The sequence below is a fragment of the Alligator sinensis genome, unplaced genomic scaffold (assembly GCF_000455745.1).
Source record: "Alligator sinensis unplaced genomic scaffold, ASM45574v1 scaffold379_1, whole genome shotgun sequence".
Lineage (NCBI taxonomy): Eukaryota > Metazoa > Chordata > Crocodylia > Alligatoridae > Alligator > Alligator sinensis.
This window is the reverse complement of record NW_005842001.1, coordinates 2,042,703-2,059,457: the sequence shown is the minus strand read 5'-3', so window position 1 is coordinate 2,059,457 and position 16,755 is coordinate 2,042,703. Positions and strand designations below refer to the sequence as shown.

Below are 16,755 nucleotides of genomic sequence, written 5' to 3'. Positions count from 1 at the left end.
AAAAACATACACACAGACAGTTAACTACGAATTAGGTAACAACTACATTTGTATCCTAGTTTACCTTCCAGTAACTTGTCTCTGTGTTCATGTGCTAATACTCAAATACTATTTACAAAAGACACTATTACTTATCTATTGCCATTAGTATAGGAAAAGGTGCAGGATAACAAGTCCTGTTTAAAAAAAAAAGTGTGTGTGATTTAATTGCCTATTTTAGTGATGCTAAAAGCCACAAGAAGGCAAGGATATAAAGAAAAGTTTACTGTTTAAGATGCATCAAGTTCCTGATCTCTTAAAAACAGTCATTTCTAGATTTCACATAAGACCTTCATAGGATGGTTGAATATACTTACTGGTAGATTTTCTTTGCATCTTCTGTAAACTAAAATGGTCACACAAGCAGCCTTGCTATGGTTGGGATATAGTAAACCTATTCTGTGGCCATTTCACAGGACTTGAGCCTGATCGAAGGATCCATGTTAAAATTATTTAATTTAAAAAATGTTACTAAATGGCAAAAATACCCTTTAAATTTTTCAATATATCAAACCCTTTCGTGTATTTTAATAGCAGTAGACTGGATGTTGTCTTTTTCCTCTCCAGTAAATGTGTGGGTTGAGTTTAAATGGAATCTTGAATAGCCATGTGCGTCTGAAAAATTGTTGATGGCATTACACTTACATCCCACAAATCACTGTAATGGCTCTGTGGCATTTTGATTTTCAAGTACAAAGAGAAAATGCCATAAATGCAGGAAAAATGATTATCAGTGTGGTGGTTGAAAGGATCTGCATGAAAGACTTGATTGAAGGCTAGTCTAATGGCCTGGCCATGTAGATCAGTGTGCTTTTTTTGTGGGAGAGCTTCAGTTTCCTTCCAGTTCTTTTGGATTCTGGGCTTGTGGTGGGTATAAAGTTTTAAGGCACTATTTGAATTGCTCCTTACCACTCTGTTAGACCTCCAAGCTTGCTGGATGTACTGAGTTAGATTCTAGTACTGTGGAGAGATTCAAAAGTACGCACCTCTGTGGGGGAGACTTGGTCCTTGTACCTCCATTTGCAGGATCAGAACCTTTGGGAATGCACTTGATCTTTGTAATCAGGTTCTAAATTTGGGGGTCGTCTTCAATCCTGGCTGGTCCCAAATGTTCAGGTAGCACCTGGACCTAAGAGCCATGTTTTGTTCTTCTGTAAATCTGGCCCTAGTCACTTTAGCACTATTATACCCTCTTTGGAGGGACCAAGACTTGCACTGATGCTCTGTAGACTGTTGTGGCTTCTGGCTGGGTTCCAGCTGAAATTTAAGGTATCTGTAATGACCTACAAAATGCAAGTAATTTCTGAACCCAGTTAGCCTTCTTGAGCTTGCAAATACTTCCTTAGAACCGCATAATAATCTACCCCAGGAAGCTTTAAATAACTTTTAAAGAAGACAGTTAAAATGCATATTGTAAAATTTTATAGGAAAATCTGTAAGCTAAAAGGTTTTAAACATAAGAATGTACTTTTAAGCCATGTAGAAAATGAATATTTTGCCTTATGCATGACGCCATGCTAAACAGTTGAAAGTCAAATGAGTTTTGTCTTGTAATTGATGTTGTAATAGCTTTCCCTGCCTTCCTGTGCTCTTGCCTTTGCTCTTTTGTATTGTTAACTAACAGGTTTATTGTATAATAATTTTTAAATTGTTTGTTTGTGGCACAATGAAGGCAAATTAGTGCACTCTGAGACATGACTAAAATATGGTTTTATTTTGGTTTGGTTTGTCCCCAGAGTGCATGTCTCAGTTAAGCAGAAAGTGGATACCCCTGTGGAGAAATATGTGCCTATTGAGAGAGCCACTGAATCCTTTTTCCATTTTTCATTGCCAAACCTTTGGTGCTGCACATATGAGCCTTGAACACTTACATTTACTATCTGATGACTGCCACCCAGGATTAAAATGATGCTTTATGACCTCTTCAGCATAGTGCAAATGATCAGTGAAAGAGAACTGGCAGCATGTTGTTCTGCAACAAGATTGACCTTGCTGGTAGTCAGTAGTAAAATAGTTGGACTCTATTTCTAGAGTGACAGACTACGTGAGGAGCCTTGATTAGGAAGTGGGGTTTGACTCTGTTATATAAGAAAATATTTCACACTTATGAGGTGGTACGGAGAAGCAGTCCAGGAAAATCACGGAAGTCATTCACATCGCCAGTGTTTCGTTCAGTTTTATGTATTTTTAGACCCGTCACTTTGTATCACAAGATCTCTACCAGGTTCTTTTTTTGCCAGGGTTGAGCTGTACTTTGCAAATAATTATAAAAGGGACAGACAGCGCAGAGTGGAAATTAGTTTTTATATTTCTCTGCTGGTTTTCTTTTTTAAACCTTAAAGATCTTCATGTGAGGAATAAATGAAGTAATAGAGGCAGAGAATCACACTGCCAGCATCACTTTGCCTTATGTATTCCTTTGCATCTTTTTGATGTTTAGGTCAAATGGACTATAGATTATGGGTAGGTATGGATATTCAAAAAACTTGAGGCAAAATCGATCTAAGTTATGCAGTTTTCTATAAAGATCTGTAGCAAACAGAACAAGCATTAACCCCTGGAGGGGTGCAAATCTTAGCCCGTTCTGTGCACCACACTTTTGCTCTGTTATGGGTATAGACCAGTTTCCAATCAGTTATGCTAGTAAAAGTGTAATGCCTGTACCTGGCCTATGTGTAAGTTTAATTCCCAAAAGAGGATTGTATGTAGTGGGACAAGATTGAATGAAGAGTTGAGCCAAGTTATTTTGTGCTTATACTACTAATTTTTTATGGGCTTAATTTTTTCTTGGGTGTGTTCTTCCTTTTGACATATTACTACAGACAGCAGCAGCTGGTTGCTATAAATTAACTTTGTAAATTTAAACAAAAAAAATCTCATGACAGCAAATCAGTTGAGCTCAGTTCAGTAAAGCAGCCCCTGCATAGCAGGAAACATGTGTTTTACTATTATGGATTGGAGATATAGTTAGTTTCCTAAAATTTCCCTTCATGGTGAGTTTTAACTGTGCTGTCAATATATGAACTAGTTACACAACTTCTGCAGTGATTAATCTTATTGTCATTAGTTAAGCTGATGGAAAGAGTTGCCATTCTTGAAGATGGCTGCTGGAATCTTTTCACCTCCTAGAATAAGTTATCTGGATTTTTATATTATCACACGCCTTAGGAAGTAGGTGATATACAAAGCAAAAAAGTTGACAAATTTGGGTATAACTTATGTCCACTGTAAACAAGCACTCATTAATACTAGAAAAAGCATCATTAATGGGAACTTAACAGGCCAACTTGGAATGGGGATGTACAAATAAAATTATTCTTGCCATGACCCAAAAGAAATATCTGTTTGGCATATCATGCCATTCCCCATCCTGTCTCCTTCCCCTCCCCGCAAGGAAACACTCCCATCTGATTCTCACGCAGAGGAAAATCTCTACATCTTGGATGAAATATGCACTTTTTGGCATGTGTCACAAGACTTTGGGATTCTGTAGGGAGGCCACTTAACCTTCCCAGATTTATTTTCCCTGCTGTCGTAGTTGGAAGGGGCAGATTCAAAGCAGACCTTCCATACATAGATTCTATACCTGGGAAATTATAACAGCTATATACATTTTCCATATACATAATATAATTATTGGGGGGGTTGGCTTGTATTCAGGGTCATCTTATATTCAAGTAAATATGGCATTTTCCCTTTGTCACAGTTTTACACTGAAAATATCTGGGGGAAATAGAGTAGTTTATTTTTCATTACTTGTCTCCTTCACTGAATTGCTAGTATCCCTTCAATGTGAGGGTGATGCTGGTGTCTTGATTCATAATGTATATGCTTCTTGGTGAGTGAGGGCTGGAGAAGAAGAGTATTTCGGAGAGCAAATGTTGCCCTATTTAATTCCATATTGTACTGCAACTTACCTGGGTCAGCTCTGGAGTATATACACCAGGGTAGCATAACTAATGAGAGACCAAAGCTCGGCTATAATTCGGTCTTTAAAAATGCACTATGATTTCTTCTTCATGAGATCTGTTGCTGTCATAGAAATGCAAAACATGAAAGCAGGGCCTTACAACCAGTTTTATATAATTTCTATATATCAAATATTGAGGGACTTGGCTGTGCCCTACTTTAGGGGAGAAAGCAAGGTCTTGTCTTCATTTCATTTGCATGTCAGCCCTCGTCTTTTCATACCACTTGGGCCACTACCCAATGGTGTGAGGTTTGCTGAAAGGCTCTACTGCACTGTCCATTAGTCCATACACTTACCGGAGGTCTGAAGCAGGCTGCACTCCTCTCAACTCGTAGGATTGTTGCAGTTGTAGAGTGCGCTCCCTATGTGGCATTGTGACTAAGTTGGCCAGGGTCCTCTCTGGCAATTCTTGTTGCCTGATGGCACTTTTGCATCCTTCAGCACAGTCTGTCACTTAAACCAGGCCCAATTATGGTTTTTAAGTGTTGAGGCATTCTTGGCTTTTGCTTTTAGAGTGGCTTTCTTAAATGAGGAAAAATGGTCACTAAGGAAACATGAAAATGTAAACAGAGAAAAAAATATTATTAGCCTTTTGAACCTGCCGTCTTAAGGTCAGTGGTTGACATCTCTTACTCTAGCTACTTAACTAAAATAACTCCACTGACGTTGAGGGAATTGCTCCAGGTGAACTTGTTTTTGAAGGAAGAGCAGAATTTAATACGAAACTTCCATTTGGTTTTGTTTAGTGTGTTTTTAGGGTTGGGCCTTTGCCACAGGTACTTTAAGACTATAAAACACTAGTTTGATCTTTCGACACAGTGTGCATACCTTCCTGTCCCCTCTCTCTTTTTTTTAACACCAAACTAGATCATTATCTTAATCTAGTCAGACCTTCTACGTAACAAAGACCTTACAACTTGCTCATTCCTGCATCAAACTAACATTTGTGGGAAATGTGATATATTTAAGTTGAATCTCCTTAATGAAGACTTTTTAAGTGATATACACAACCAACCAGATCTCTAAGGAACACTTGTTTTGATTGGTTAGTTGTATGTGGCCGGAAACAAATAGAAGACAAGTTGACCTAGTTTGGTGTCCAGTTCTTGAATCTCTTATGCCTTTGCCTGTTAGACTGAAAGGCTATCCACTAGCCAATCTTCTTTTAATATACATACTTATAGATCATGATCAAATTGCTGTTTACCATGTTAAATAAATCAGTTGACTTATCTTTGTCTTGTATTCTCTCTGTATAATAAGCTATACAGACATTTTTTCTTAGTTCATGGATATTCACCTCGGTGCACCCTGTTTCTTTAGAGTCAGAATTATTTGTTATATGCCATTTCAGCTAATGTGCATGCTCATCATGCATATATTCCAAATGAGAAGTCCAAATTTAATGTTGAGTGCTTTCAAATTACACATGCCAAAGTTTTAGCCTCAAAATTTGTCAGGACTGGCATGAGCCTGGCTTAGCACTCTCGGTAAATCAAAATGAATAAACATCACCAAGTTTTTTGGAGATGAGCTCATTTGTTCCTTTTTCCTGGCTACAAATTGATTTATGACTTATGAACTGATTCTTAAAATTGGTTCATGAAGCACCCAAAGTACCAACTGACAAAGAGTCTGTTTAACCCCCATCATAAAATATTGCCCAGTCAGCCAGATCCAGTTGCCCTTTCTGATGTGTCATTTGTTTTGTGGTTTGTAATTTCAATATTTCATGTTGGAACATGTGACAGCATATGGATAGTATTAACATCTTTGAATTTTGTTAAATAGGTAAAGTTTGGTGGAGAAAAGTAGAGGTCATCTTCCAGAGCTATTATGTTTTCAGAAAAGGTTAACAATACCAACCTGATGGAATTGCCATTGCCATAGAGATGGAATGAGATCATCAACATAAGCGAAAGCAATGGAAAATTAAAAGCTGTTCTGTTGTCAAGAATGTGGCGAATTGATCAGTGGGACACCAATGGGAAGACAAAATAATTGAGTCAAAATAATGTCCATTGAAAGTCCACAGCCCGTAATTGAACTCCCAAAATGAAACATAAAACGAACACAAATTATGCAATGATGATGTTATCAGTGAGGCATCATGCCAGCTAGACCAGCAGGCTTTTAAAAATAATAACAAATGACATTTCTACTAGTTTATCATTTGAAAACAGGCTAAATAATAAAAAGTATAGTTTTGTGTGCCAAATGATGACTTTACAATATTCCTAGATAATAAGCAGCTGTGATCTACATGAATTGATACCAGTTAATTTGGGGGGGCTTTTTATCATCTAATAGTACCTGTAGGCTTTAGCAGGGTTGAAGAGGCCCCATTATACTAGACACCAAATAAATAGAACGGCCCTGCTCTTATGGTCTACAGCAGGACTGTCCGACTGGCTGCCCGCAGGTTGCACGAAGCCCCTAAGAAGTTAGCATGTGGTTTATAGGCTCCCAGCACAGCTTCTGCTGTCCCCACTCCTTGTAGTGCTGTAGCTGCGACAGCCATGTTTTTCAGGCTCCCCTGCCCTCCCCTGGCTTCTGCTTCCTGCCCCTGTTCCTCGGGACTGAGCCAACAGCATGCCCTTGTTAACTTTCTTTGCAATGGCAAACTGGGCTGCATTAGCAGGAGCATTGCCAGCAGATTGAGAGACTGATGATTCCCCTCTATTAGGCACTGGTAAGGCCACATCTGGAGTACAGTGTTCAGTTTTGGGGCCCCTACTACAGAAAGGATGTGGACAAATTGGAGAGAGTGGAGGGCAGTGGAGGGCAATGAACATAGTTAGGGGGCTGGGGCATCTTCTGAGGAGAGGCTGGGGGAACTAGGTTTATTTAGTCTGGAATAGGGAAGACTGAGAGGGGATTTAATAGCAGCCTTTGACTACCTGCAGTGGGGTTCAAAAGAGGATGGAGTTGGACTACTGTTCTCAGTGGTGGCAGGTAACAGGACAAGGAGCAGTGGTCTCAAGTTGCAACAAAGCAAGTTGAAGTTAGATATTGGGAAAAACTTTCTAATTAGGAGGGTAGTAAAGCACTGGAACAGGTTATCCAGAGAGGTATTGAATCTCCATCCTTGGAAGTTTTTAAGACCCAGCTAGACAAAGTCTTGCCTGAGATGACCTAGTTTAGGGGTGGTCCTGCTTTGAGCAGGGGGCTGGACTAGATGACCTCCTGAGGTCTCCTCCAACCCTAATTTGCTATGATTCTATGGGATGCCCATGCTGTTTGTGTGGTAGGGGACAGGGCCGAGCCATTTGTGCCAGAGGCAGGATCTGGGCTGCTGGCACTGCAGGTGGCTGCATGGTTGGGAGAGGAAAGGTAGGGGGGAGCTGGGCTACCAGTGGTGGCAGGGGGTGGGGAGGGAGAGGAGGGTTCCAATGAGCTGTATTTATGACTAACAAGCATTTGGTAGCTGGGCTGCCCTGCACAGGCTGGGAAATGGGGGATCAGGCTTTCTGTACTGTGTGCCAGAGGGAGAGGCATGCTGTGCTGCTGCGTGGCAGGAGAGAGCACGGGGAGGTGGAGGGTATCACATGTCCAGCAAGCAGCACTCAGTCTGTGGCCCATGTTTCTTGTGGACAGTTTGGCATATGGCCTCCAGCTGTTGGGAAGTTCGATAGCTCTGACCTGCAAGACAAAACTCACAAACCAAAGCCACTGTTGACTTTATCTAAAGAGCAGACTTCAATTTTCTCCATTATGCCATGCTGATTCCATATGGAAGTAGATCAAAACTAGATGTGGTTAAAACATTGAGGGTTCAGATGGAGAGGAAATCCAAGGTGTGTGGGGATGCTCCTGGGGCCCAGCCTTTTCCCCTGCACTGCCCAGAGGGGTGGGAGGCAGGGGGCATCAAGGGACCGGACTGCCCCTTTGCTGGTGCCCACCAGGAGGAGTTCACCCCTGAGCGGCTGCAGGGAGCACACACTCTGGGCAGGGTGGCCACTTCCTCTTCACGTATTCCCAGAACTCCTGCCTAGCCCAGTGGCCCCTGTGTGATTGGCACAACCCCACACCACTGCTCCCGCTTCAGCTGTGTAGGCAGAGGATGTGTCGCCAGGGCAGCGCGGAGCTCCCAGCAGCAAGGAGATCCCCGTGCGACCCTGCTGTGCCGGATTGCATCCACTGGGCTGTGGAGGCACTGGAGGGCAGCAGTATCAGAGCCCAAGCCTGCAATGGGAAGCCTGCACCCCCTCTACCTGTGCACAGATCTGGGGGGCATGGGTCCCCCTGCCCCCCCCAGGAGTGCGCTCAGTGTGGGGAGCCTACCCTGCCCCCCAGACAAGCTGCCCAGGGCACCATCCTGTTCCTTGCTGGGGCCATGCAGCTGTGTATTGCAGTCCCAGGCCCCAAGCTCCACACGCTGCCCAGCTCAGCAGCAGCCCCAGCCCTACCCAATGCCCTCCCTTCCTCCCTATGGTGGTCTAATTCCCCCTCCCCACTTACCTATAGGAGCTGCTCTCCAGGCTGCCTGGTGGCCATGTGTATATACATGCACGTGGTGCTCCCTGCCTGACTGCCCCACTCTCGCTCCCTCCCAGCCCTTTGCAGGCTGAAACTCCACCACTCTGCAGAGAGCAGTTTGCAAAACTATGTACTCAACGAGTTTCTCCACTAAAGTGAGAAATCCGTGTTTAAAGGGTAAGATCCGCAGTTTTCTCTCTTATTTCCATGAGAAATGGAAAACCCGGATCCCTGTTGATCACACAGGGGCCGGATCAGGCTTGCCAGGTGGAAATATTTAAATATTTTCTGTCGGTCTGTGAGTGACAGGTGAAATCAATGTTTATCAATTAAAAAATCAAATCCTGCCATGCCTGTGTCTGTTGCATCAAGTTGCCAGATGCATTTTTAATGAGGACTAAATGTCATAAGTAGGCATCTCAGTTCTACCTGCAAAAATGTATGTGTTCGCCTGCAAATCCTGTATTTGAATTGACAGAGGAGCTTTAGTCCTGTAAACAGTTATCTGTTTGTATGTGCCCATGTGAAGTTTATCAGTGCCACTTAATAGTCAGCACTTATGAATCTGGATGAATCAAGTAAGAGACTTTCTCTTAGCCTTTTAATGGGAGTCAGGGTGGAAACCAAGTTGACCCCTCTGACCTCCCAAATACTTTCCTGGCGTTGCCATGTGCTGATGCATCTTAGCCCATCCAGTGGTAAAAATCATGTGAAGGTGTTCAAAGTGACTTGAGCCCCTTCTCTCCATTTCCCCCCCCCCCCCGTGGCTCCAGGATGCATTTTCTGGAAGCCTTCTCATAGTTTGTTTTGATGCGTATGCCATACAAAAAGACACTGCAATCTTTGTTTAGGGTTACTTGTCAACATTACTTGCATGTATGTATGCATGCATGCATACATAGTCATAAATATAATATCTTTAATTTAAGACATAATATTATGGATTTGATTAGATTTTGTCTGAGTATGAGGGTAAGGACTTGTGCCTGCTGAGGACATTCCAAGTTTTCTTGCAGGTTTGGCTTAATTTAAATCAAATAATGAAAGGACTTTTTTTTCCCAAACTAACATTTTTGGGCTTTAAAAGCCAGTTAGATTAGAACATGATCTAAGCCTGAAATAAATAGATTCAACATCTCATCCCAAAGCCTTTACACAAATAAGTATTTCTGTTTAAAACCTGGGCAATTTAGAAGATTGCTCCCTACCCCAGATTTTCTCAAGTATCTCCACCAAGTTTGATACAAAGCTGCTGGCTGGTGGGAAGTTGAAGAGAGTATAATAGAAAAGAGCAGAGGTCTGCAGTTACCAGAGTTAAAATTATATGTTATAAATAAATGCCTGAGATCAAGTTCATTGTCTGCTTTGGGGCTTTATAAATCTCAAATCTTAAAACCAACAGTTTTCAAATTGTAGCCCCACAGTGCATGATAGAAAGTTAATAAGCAGATACCATTTTGGTTTACTAAATATAAGAGAAGTTACTTTTTTTAGTTTTCCTGTAAACTGTAAGGAACTCTGATTCCCACCAGTGCTTTAGATTTAGAGCTTTAGGCTAGAAATGTGAAAATTTCATTGGAAGGACACGTTTCTGTTCTAAGGGGTATTTCATGGGTTAAAGCATTAACTTGTCTGAACTCTGATAATGTGTAGAGTACAAGTATGAACAACATCATGTTCAGGATGCCGTGTATTGTACTTAAGTCAATGGATATCAGGCCTGGCTCCCTTCCGATATACCTCCTTTACTTGTGTTAAGTAGCAGGATCCTGAGCCCTGCCTTCAGTATGCATTCACTTGTCTAGGACGTGCTGTATGTCCAATACTATATCTCTTTCCTACTGTAATTTCATTCAGCTCTGAGCTTTCTGTGGATGTCTCCTTCATGTGTTAGGTGGGAGTAGGCAGCACTCTCTCTGACTTTCTCAGCCGTATGTATATGCTTGCGCAGAGCCAGAGGAACACACGAAGCTGCTGTATGATTGTATTAATCTCAGGATACTTGTAAGCAAAGCTCACTTTAAAAGGCTTACACATTTGACAGGTTGCAGTCATGTTGCACCTAACAGCAGACTTATGACCTATTAAGACAGGTCATAAAACAGGACAATCACCCTGCCAGCTGTCACCTTTATTTCAAATACAACTGCACTTCTAGTGCCCTTTAGAAAATAACTGAAAATATCTCTTCTTTTCAAATGAAAACTGATTTTTGTTAAGCCCTTGTTTCCAGCAATGCCAGAGCGTTTTTGTTCACATTTTGGGGGGGGGGGGAATCTCTAAATCTTGGTTGGAACTTAGAATGCTGTTTGCTCTTACGTATTACACTGAGAAGGTTGTATCCTAAAATTTATTCTTCAGTCTAAAAACATTTGTACCTTCCATTATGGTAATTGACTCAGGCTTGGCCTATGATGTTTTTGGGTCAAGTGTTGCACATCTTATGTTACATCTTCACAGGGAAATTTACTGACTGAGCTGTAGCAGCGCCGTTATTCTATCATACTCCTTTCACAGAGGGAGCCAAGTCATTATTGTGGATTTAACAGTATACTGTTAAATCAGTTGCATTTTGCAATAATGTATCAACACTGTACTTTATTCTCCAGTGCCAGTCAGTTTTCCTTCTATAATTAAATTTTACTCAAATAGCCATGCTGACTTCATTACTGTAAGAGATGTGCTTTCTGCTAATTTCTTAATTGTTTTGTGCTCTAAATACAGAATATTTATTTTTTCCACTTCTGCCCACAGAGACCAAGCTAACTACAATTGGTCTTCCGGCAATTAGTGTGGCTAGTGGAGTCTCCACTGGAAACCACATTATCACCAAGATGAGGTGTGGTGATATTACATTTTGAAATGAGTGTTTTGATTCTAGGCAAGGAGAACTCATTTTCTAATGGGAAAAATGACATAACAGTGAATAAACAATATTGTTTTTAAAAATGCTGTTTCAAATTATGCACGCGTCCTAATCTCCTTCCCATCCTTTGCAGGTGATAGAAGACAACACGGGCGTTCGCAGGGTGGTGGTCACGCCCCAGTCTCCCGAGTGCTATCCTCCCAGCTATCCGTCTGCTATCTCCCCAACCCATCATTTACCTCCATACTTGACACACCACCCCCATTTTATTCACAACTCTCATACAGCTTTTTACCCGCCTGTCACTGGACCTGGAGACATGCCACCCCAGTTTTTCCAACAGCATCATCTTCCCCCGACAATATATGGTGAACAAGGTGAGCAGGAAAAAAAAGTTGTAGTCTTTAAATGTGCATTTTAACGGGTATGCAGAGTGGGAAGAGCAAAGGCTAGACATCTGAACACAGGTCTACAAACAACAGATGCTGATGGGACATCCCTTGGTCTAGATTAATGTTAAGTGATTTTTCTTTTTCCACACACCCCATCCCCCGGCACTGTCTTTTGAACTGAATTCCTTCCTTTCATCTGCAGAATGGGGGAGAGGTAGGGAGTGAATCACTCCAGTCTGAAATAACTCACGACTCTTATGTCCTACACTTCTAAGTTATAGGATGCAAAGCTAACTCCAATTCATTTTTGCTATAAAGGAGAATAGTACTCCAGCCTGTGTCCCAAATGACTTGCTTGAGTTCAAGTTCCTCATTGTGACTGTGTACATTATATTTATATTCTGCCAATTTTCCTTTGGGAGCAGAAGTGGGGAAGGATTAGGAATGGGGTTTAAGTCTGACAGGGTCTTACTTCACTCAGTGTCATAAACTAGTAGCAGGCTTTCTCTTGTCACCAGCGGATGGAGATAGTCCTCCTTTCTGCCAGAGATCAGATCAGAGCTGCAGTGGACTTTTCCAAACTAAAGGATGTTCGAGTTAATCTGTTTCTTAAGACTCTGCAATAGGTCACTGAAAAGCACTATCTCATTCCCAAGGGTAATATGGTCACCCTAATCCTCAAAGGATAAGTAAATAGCTTAGTAAAGGAGAGAAAGCAACTTATTTCTTTCTGAACTATGCATTATTGTGTCTCCTCTACCCTTGAGATAAGCTTTTGTTTCGTCTGAAGGAGTGCATTAATCATAAAGGAACACAGATAGTTTTGCTGATGTAGGTATTACTATTTGAGGTGGTTATCATCATGAAAATATTCGCTTCACAGATTCATTTATTTTCCTATTGTACACCCAAATTATGAAAATTCCCAGGATTTTTCTATGGCATATTCCAAAATTACAGCTGAAGTAGAATGTCTGATGTTTCCTTAGAGGTCATATCCTCAGCAGGGTGGTGAAAAAAATGTAGGTTTGAATTTAAACGGAGTCCAAGAACTTGTGTATCTGATTTCTTGCCAAACAATATGCAAGCTTTATGTTGAGCTAATTGATGCTTTCATGCTGTGGAAAATTCTGATTGTTTTTATATCAGAAAAGATATCTATTTACAAATGGCAGTAGGATTTCTGGCACTTCCATTTAAAAACATTTCAGTTGAAGGGTCTTATGATGCACCACGGCCACTCAGCCACAGAGGAGACTGCAGTTCATCCCAGGATGTGTGGTCCAGGAAGAAAACCTGACTAGCAGGGAAGATTGATAGCGCCTGGCTCTCAAAGTGTGACTGCCATAAAACACTAATTCAGGAAAATTCAGATTAGGTCTGAGCCTAAAACTGCACATTTCAGTTGTTGACCAAGAAAATTGAGAGTTTTTGGCAAAATCCATTCTTCTGGGTCAAAAAAAATAATAATTATCCACTAAAATTTCAGCTATGGGGTGGAGAAGAGCGAGCTTGCTTGCTTGCTTGCTTTCTGTTCTTTAAAGATGAATGATCTGCCTCAGCCTTTTAGGTATAAGTCAGTAGGATGGTATCCAATCAGATAGGACAGGAACTCTTCTTGTTCCCTTTTCCAAAGCCTTAAGTTGCTTAATAAAACAGCTAATGTGAAAGCTGCAGTATATTAAATAGGCACTGAGCTACCAGCTGGTAGTACAGTAGATAGTGTATATTTCTGCAACTTTAACTTAACAGTCAGTTGATTCACATGTACAAAAATAACTGTGTTGCCAGTGGCATCATGTGTGCTTGCAATAAAAGAATTCCTTGGATGTTTTCTTGCACAACATAATGAATTCATGCTTAATACACAGTCCCCAGAATACTTTGTACAATGGGTTCGGCGCTAAATACCAACATTAGCAAGAAATAATTATTTTTCATTGTTTTTATTCTGAAAAGCGCAACTTCTTTTAAAGTCTTCTGCATCAGCTCTCTCAAATCCCCAATATACCATTAATTGCATTTAGTGTAATCACATTCTTGGAATACTATATATAGAAAGCCACTTGATCCTAGCACTTCAATGTGATCATGTTGCTAGATAAGGAAAGATAAACGAAAGACGCTTCTAAACGAGAGAAAAAGAAAGGACTAAGCAGCTGAAAGAATTCAACAATGAAAGTGTGCATGGCAATAACAGCTTAGAAAACAAGTGTTATCACTAGAGCTGGCTGCAGTATTTGGAAGCTTGCAGCCAGGATTTTTTTAAAGGAATCTTGACTGAACTTAAAGGAATGCTAGTCTTTTCGTGGTCTGTTGGTAGAACTGAGCAAAACTATTTTCAGTTCAGTGTTGCTTTGAGCCTGAGTTTGAGCCAACTTTAAAAACTCCAAGCATAACGCAGAGTTTGGGTGCATCCGAATCATACAGCAACATAAATGTTGTGGGAATTCCTCACACTGTCCATTCATTCGTGTATTTAATAAAGTTATCTGAAACTTAATTTTAACAGTAGAAAATACTGCTCTTGGATTTTTTTTTTTTTTGTCAACCATGTTTTCTTTTTATCTGTTGCTTTCCATCCTTTAATTCCCATGTCCTTCTGACCTTCTCCTTACTGAAACTGTACCTCAGCCTTTGGGAGTGGCATTTGAGGCCATGACACAAGGTCTTATCTGTACTAAAGGATTTTGAGAGACTTAGCCAGCAACTAACCTTGAATCCACTGCATGGAAACATTTCCTGCCAAAACCGGTGGCTTGAAAAGGCTTGCTGTGAATTTGAGTGAAATCTTCTCTTCTGTTTTATTCTACCAGGGGCTTGTTGTGAGGTCTGAAACCTTAAAGCACTCAATTTCTATGCAGAAGTCGAATAAAATTTCCAATTGCATAAACCTGAAACAGGCAGGAGTATGCAGGTGTTTTATTAACACTGCCGATGAGCAAAATTAAATTTTAAGTTGTGAAGAGACCCAAATGAGACAAATATTGTATAAGTCCATTTTGACCTGGCTGAGAAGGTAATACTGTGAATGACAGACTATTTCTAGTTTTAATTAATTTGGCTGGACCCTTTTTATTTCAGAAATCATACCACTATATGGGATGTCCAGCTACATTACCAGGGAAGATCAGTACAGCAAACCACAGCACAAAAAACTCAAAGACAGACCGATTGACCGTCAGAACCGGCTGAATAGCCCTCCTTCCTCCATCTATAAAACCCACCTGAGCAACTGCACAACTGTATACAATGGTTATGCAAAGAGCCACAATGGAGCAAGCAGTGGAGGAGGAAGTGGTGGTGGTAGTGGTGGCGGAGGAGGTGGAGGTGGCGGAGGTGGAGGAGGAGGAGGAGGAGGAGGAGCAGCACCAGGAGTAAAGAAACCAGAGCGCAGAGCAAGAAGCAGCCCAAAGTCGATTGAACAAGACCCACATGGTAACGTGAAATATGCGTTGATTCTTATTTTTATCTTTGCATTGCATTTTTCAAGTCTTATACAAACCTGTAAGGTGTGCAATAAATATGGCAAGAAAACACCCCACCACCCACATATAAAGACTGTCATTGCAGTGTGAATTTAGATATATGTTGTTTGTGTGTTTTTAAGTTGTGATAGGTTTGCTTTAGAAGAGTAGACTATCCTCTTCCAATATTTGATGAGTGTCTGCCATGTAAATGCAGCGTGGCTGTCTTCTCTTTTGTAGCATGTTGTTTAGATATCTTTTTGACTATGTCTTTGATTTTGTTTAGCTTATTTAAAAAAAAAAAAAGTAGTCTTGGCAACAGTGCATCTGTGTATGTAAATGTATTAGACTTGAGTGCCTTATTAGACCATCAAAAATGTTCCGGCATAAACAAATATGCCTCATGTAGAGTGTGGCGGAGACAAAATTGCTATTGAAAAAAGGTTCTAGGATAAAATGCTTCATCTTGGCCAATTTAAGGGCACAATTTGCTAATCTTCATTCCAGCACTAATGTTTTTCAGCCACTTCTGGACTCCTCCTACTTGAAGATTTTAAGACCAAAACAGGTCATTAGAACATTTACGTCTGACTTGTTTCACAGGCCATTAAACTTCACACAATTATATTTAAATCATGCCCAATATCTTGCATTTCTCTAACAGTTATTGCTGAGGGAGGCATCCAGCCTGTTTCCTTCCTGTTTTTTTCCTTTCAATCTCCTATTTCAACTAAGCAAGTATGTTTATCAATAAACATCCTGGTAACCAAGTGAACATGCACTTTAATAATCTATAGAAGAGCAGCTCTGACTGTCATGCAGAGTCATCAATACAGTGCGTGTGGCTGTGTAGCTTATATAAAATACATGTATATTCCTTGTATTATGTATATAAGAGGATGCTTCAGAAAGTAATGGCAATTTCAAAATAAAACCATTTTGTGTGCAGTGAGCGGAGAAACTACAAAGCAACGGAGAACACCAATGGTGACTGTTTGAATGTACCCATTGTTTATAACTGTGTAGAGCAAAAGAACTTTGCATCCAGAATTGTTTTTACTCTCTGAAACACCCTCATACTTGCACTTGGCTAAATATTCATAGCTCTCATTTATGCCGAAGATATGGAAACTATGGGATTGTATTGAATTAAGAACATGGTTTGGTCCCGAATAATAAAATGGAAGAGAGCTATAAGTATTTCAGCATTTATAGTTGGGGACATTGGTGATTTAGGGCTTTTTTTTTTTTAAGACAGGACATTTTAAAAAGAAGTTCTCACTGAAGCAATGGCACAGTGTTTTGTTGCCTTAAAGGAAAACCTAATAACAACAATAGAGTGTGGTAACAGAGAAAAAACAGGACAATACTTATCTGCCCTTGGAACTGAGAAGAGAGTTTCATTTGTGGCATGGATCTGTTTTACTATGTTCATGATACTAGGCTATATGTAGTTATGAATTACTTTGTGTATTGACCAAGGGCAATTGCTCCATTATTTAACTTCTGTTTGCCTTTTCGTTTCTGGGTGACATCATCTTA

The 16,755-nt window shown here is 40.6% G+C and overlaps 1 protein-coding gene across 5 annotated transcripts in view; it reads left to right on the top strand.

Annotated features, from left to right (window-relative positions):
• Positions 1 to 16,755, top strand: part of FNDC3B (fibronectin type III domain containing 3B) — a 354,529-nt gene that overhangs the window by 175,734 nt on the left and 162,040 nt on the right. For all 5 annotated transcript variants that reach the window (XM_025201761.1, XM_025201760.1, XM_025201762.1 and 2 more), the window contains 2 exons: positions 11,488 to 11,731; positions 14,831 to 15,184. In XM_025201761.1, the coding sequence (XP_025057546.1) occupies positions 11,488 to 11,731; positions 14,831 to 15,184 (598 nt within the window). The remainder of the gene's footprint in view (positions 1 to 11,487; positions 11,732 to 14,830; positions 15,185 to 16,755) is intronic.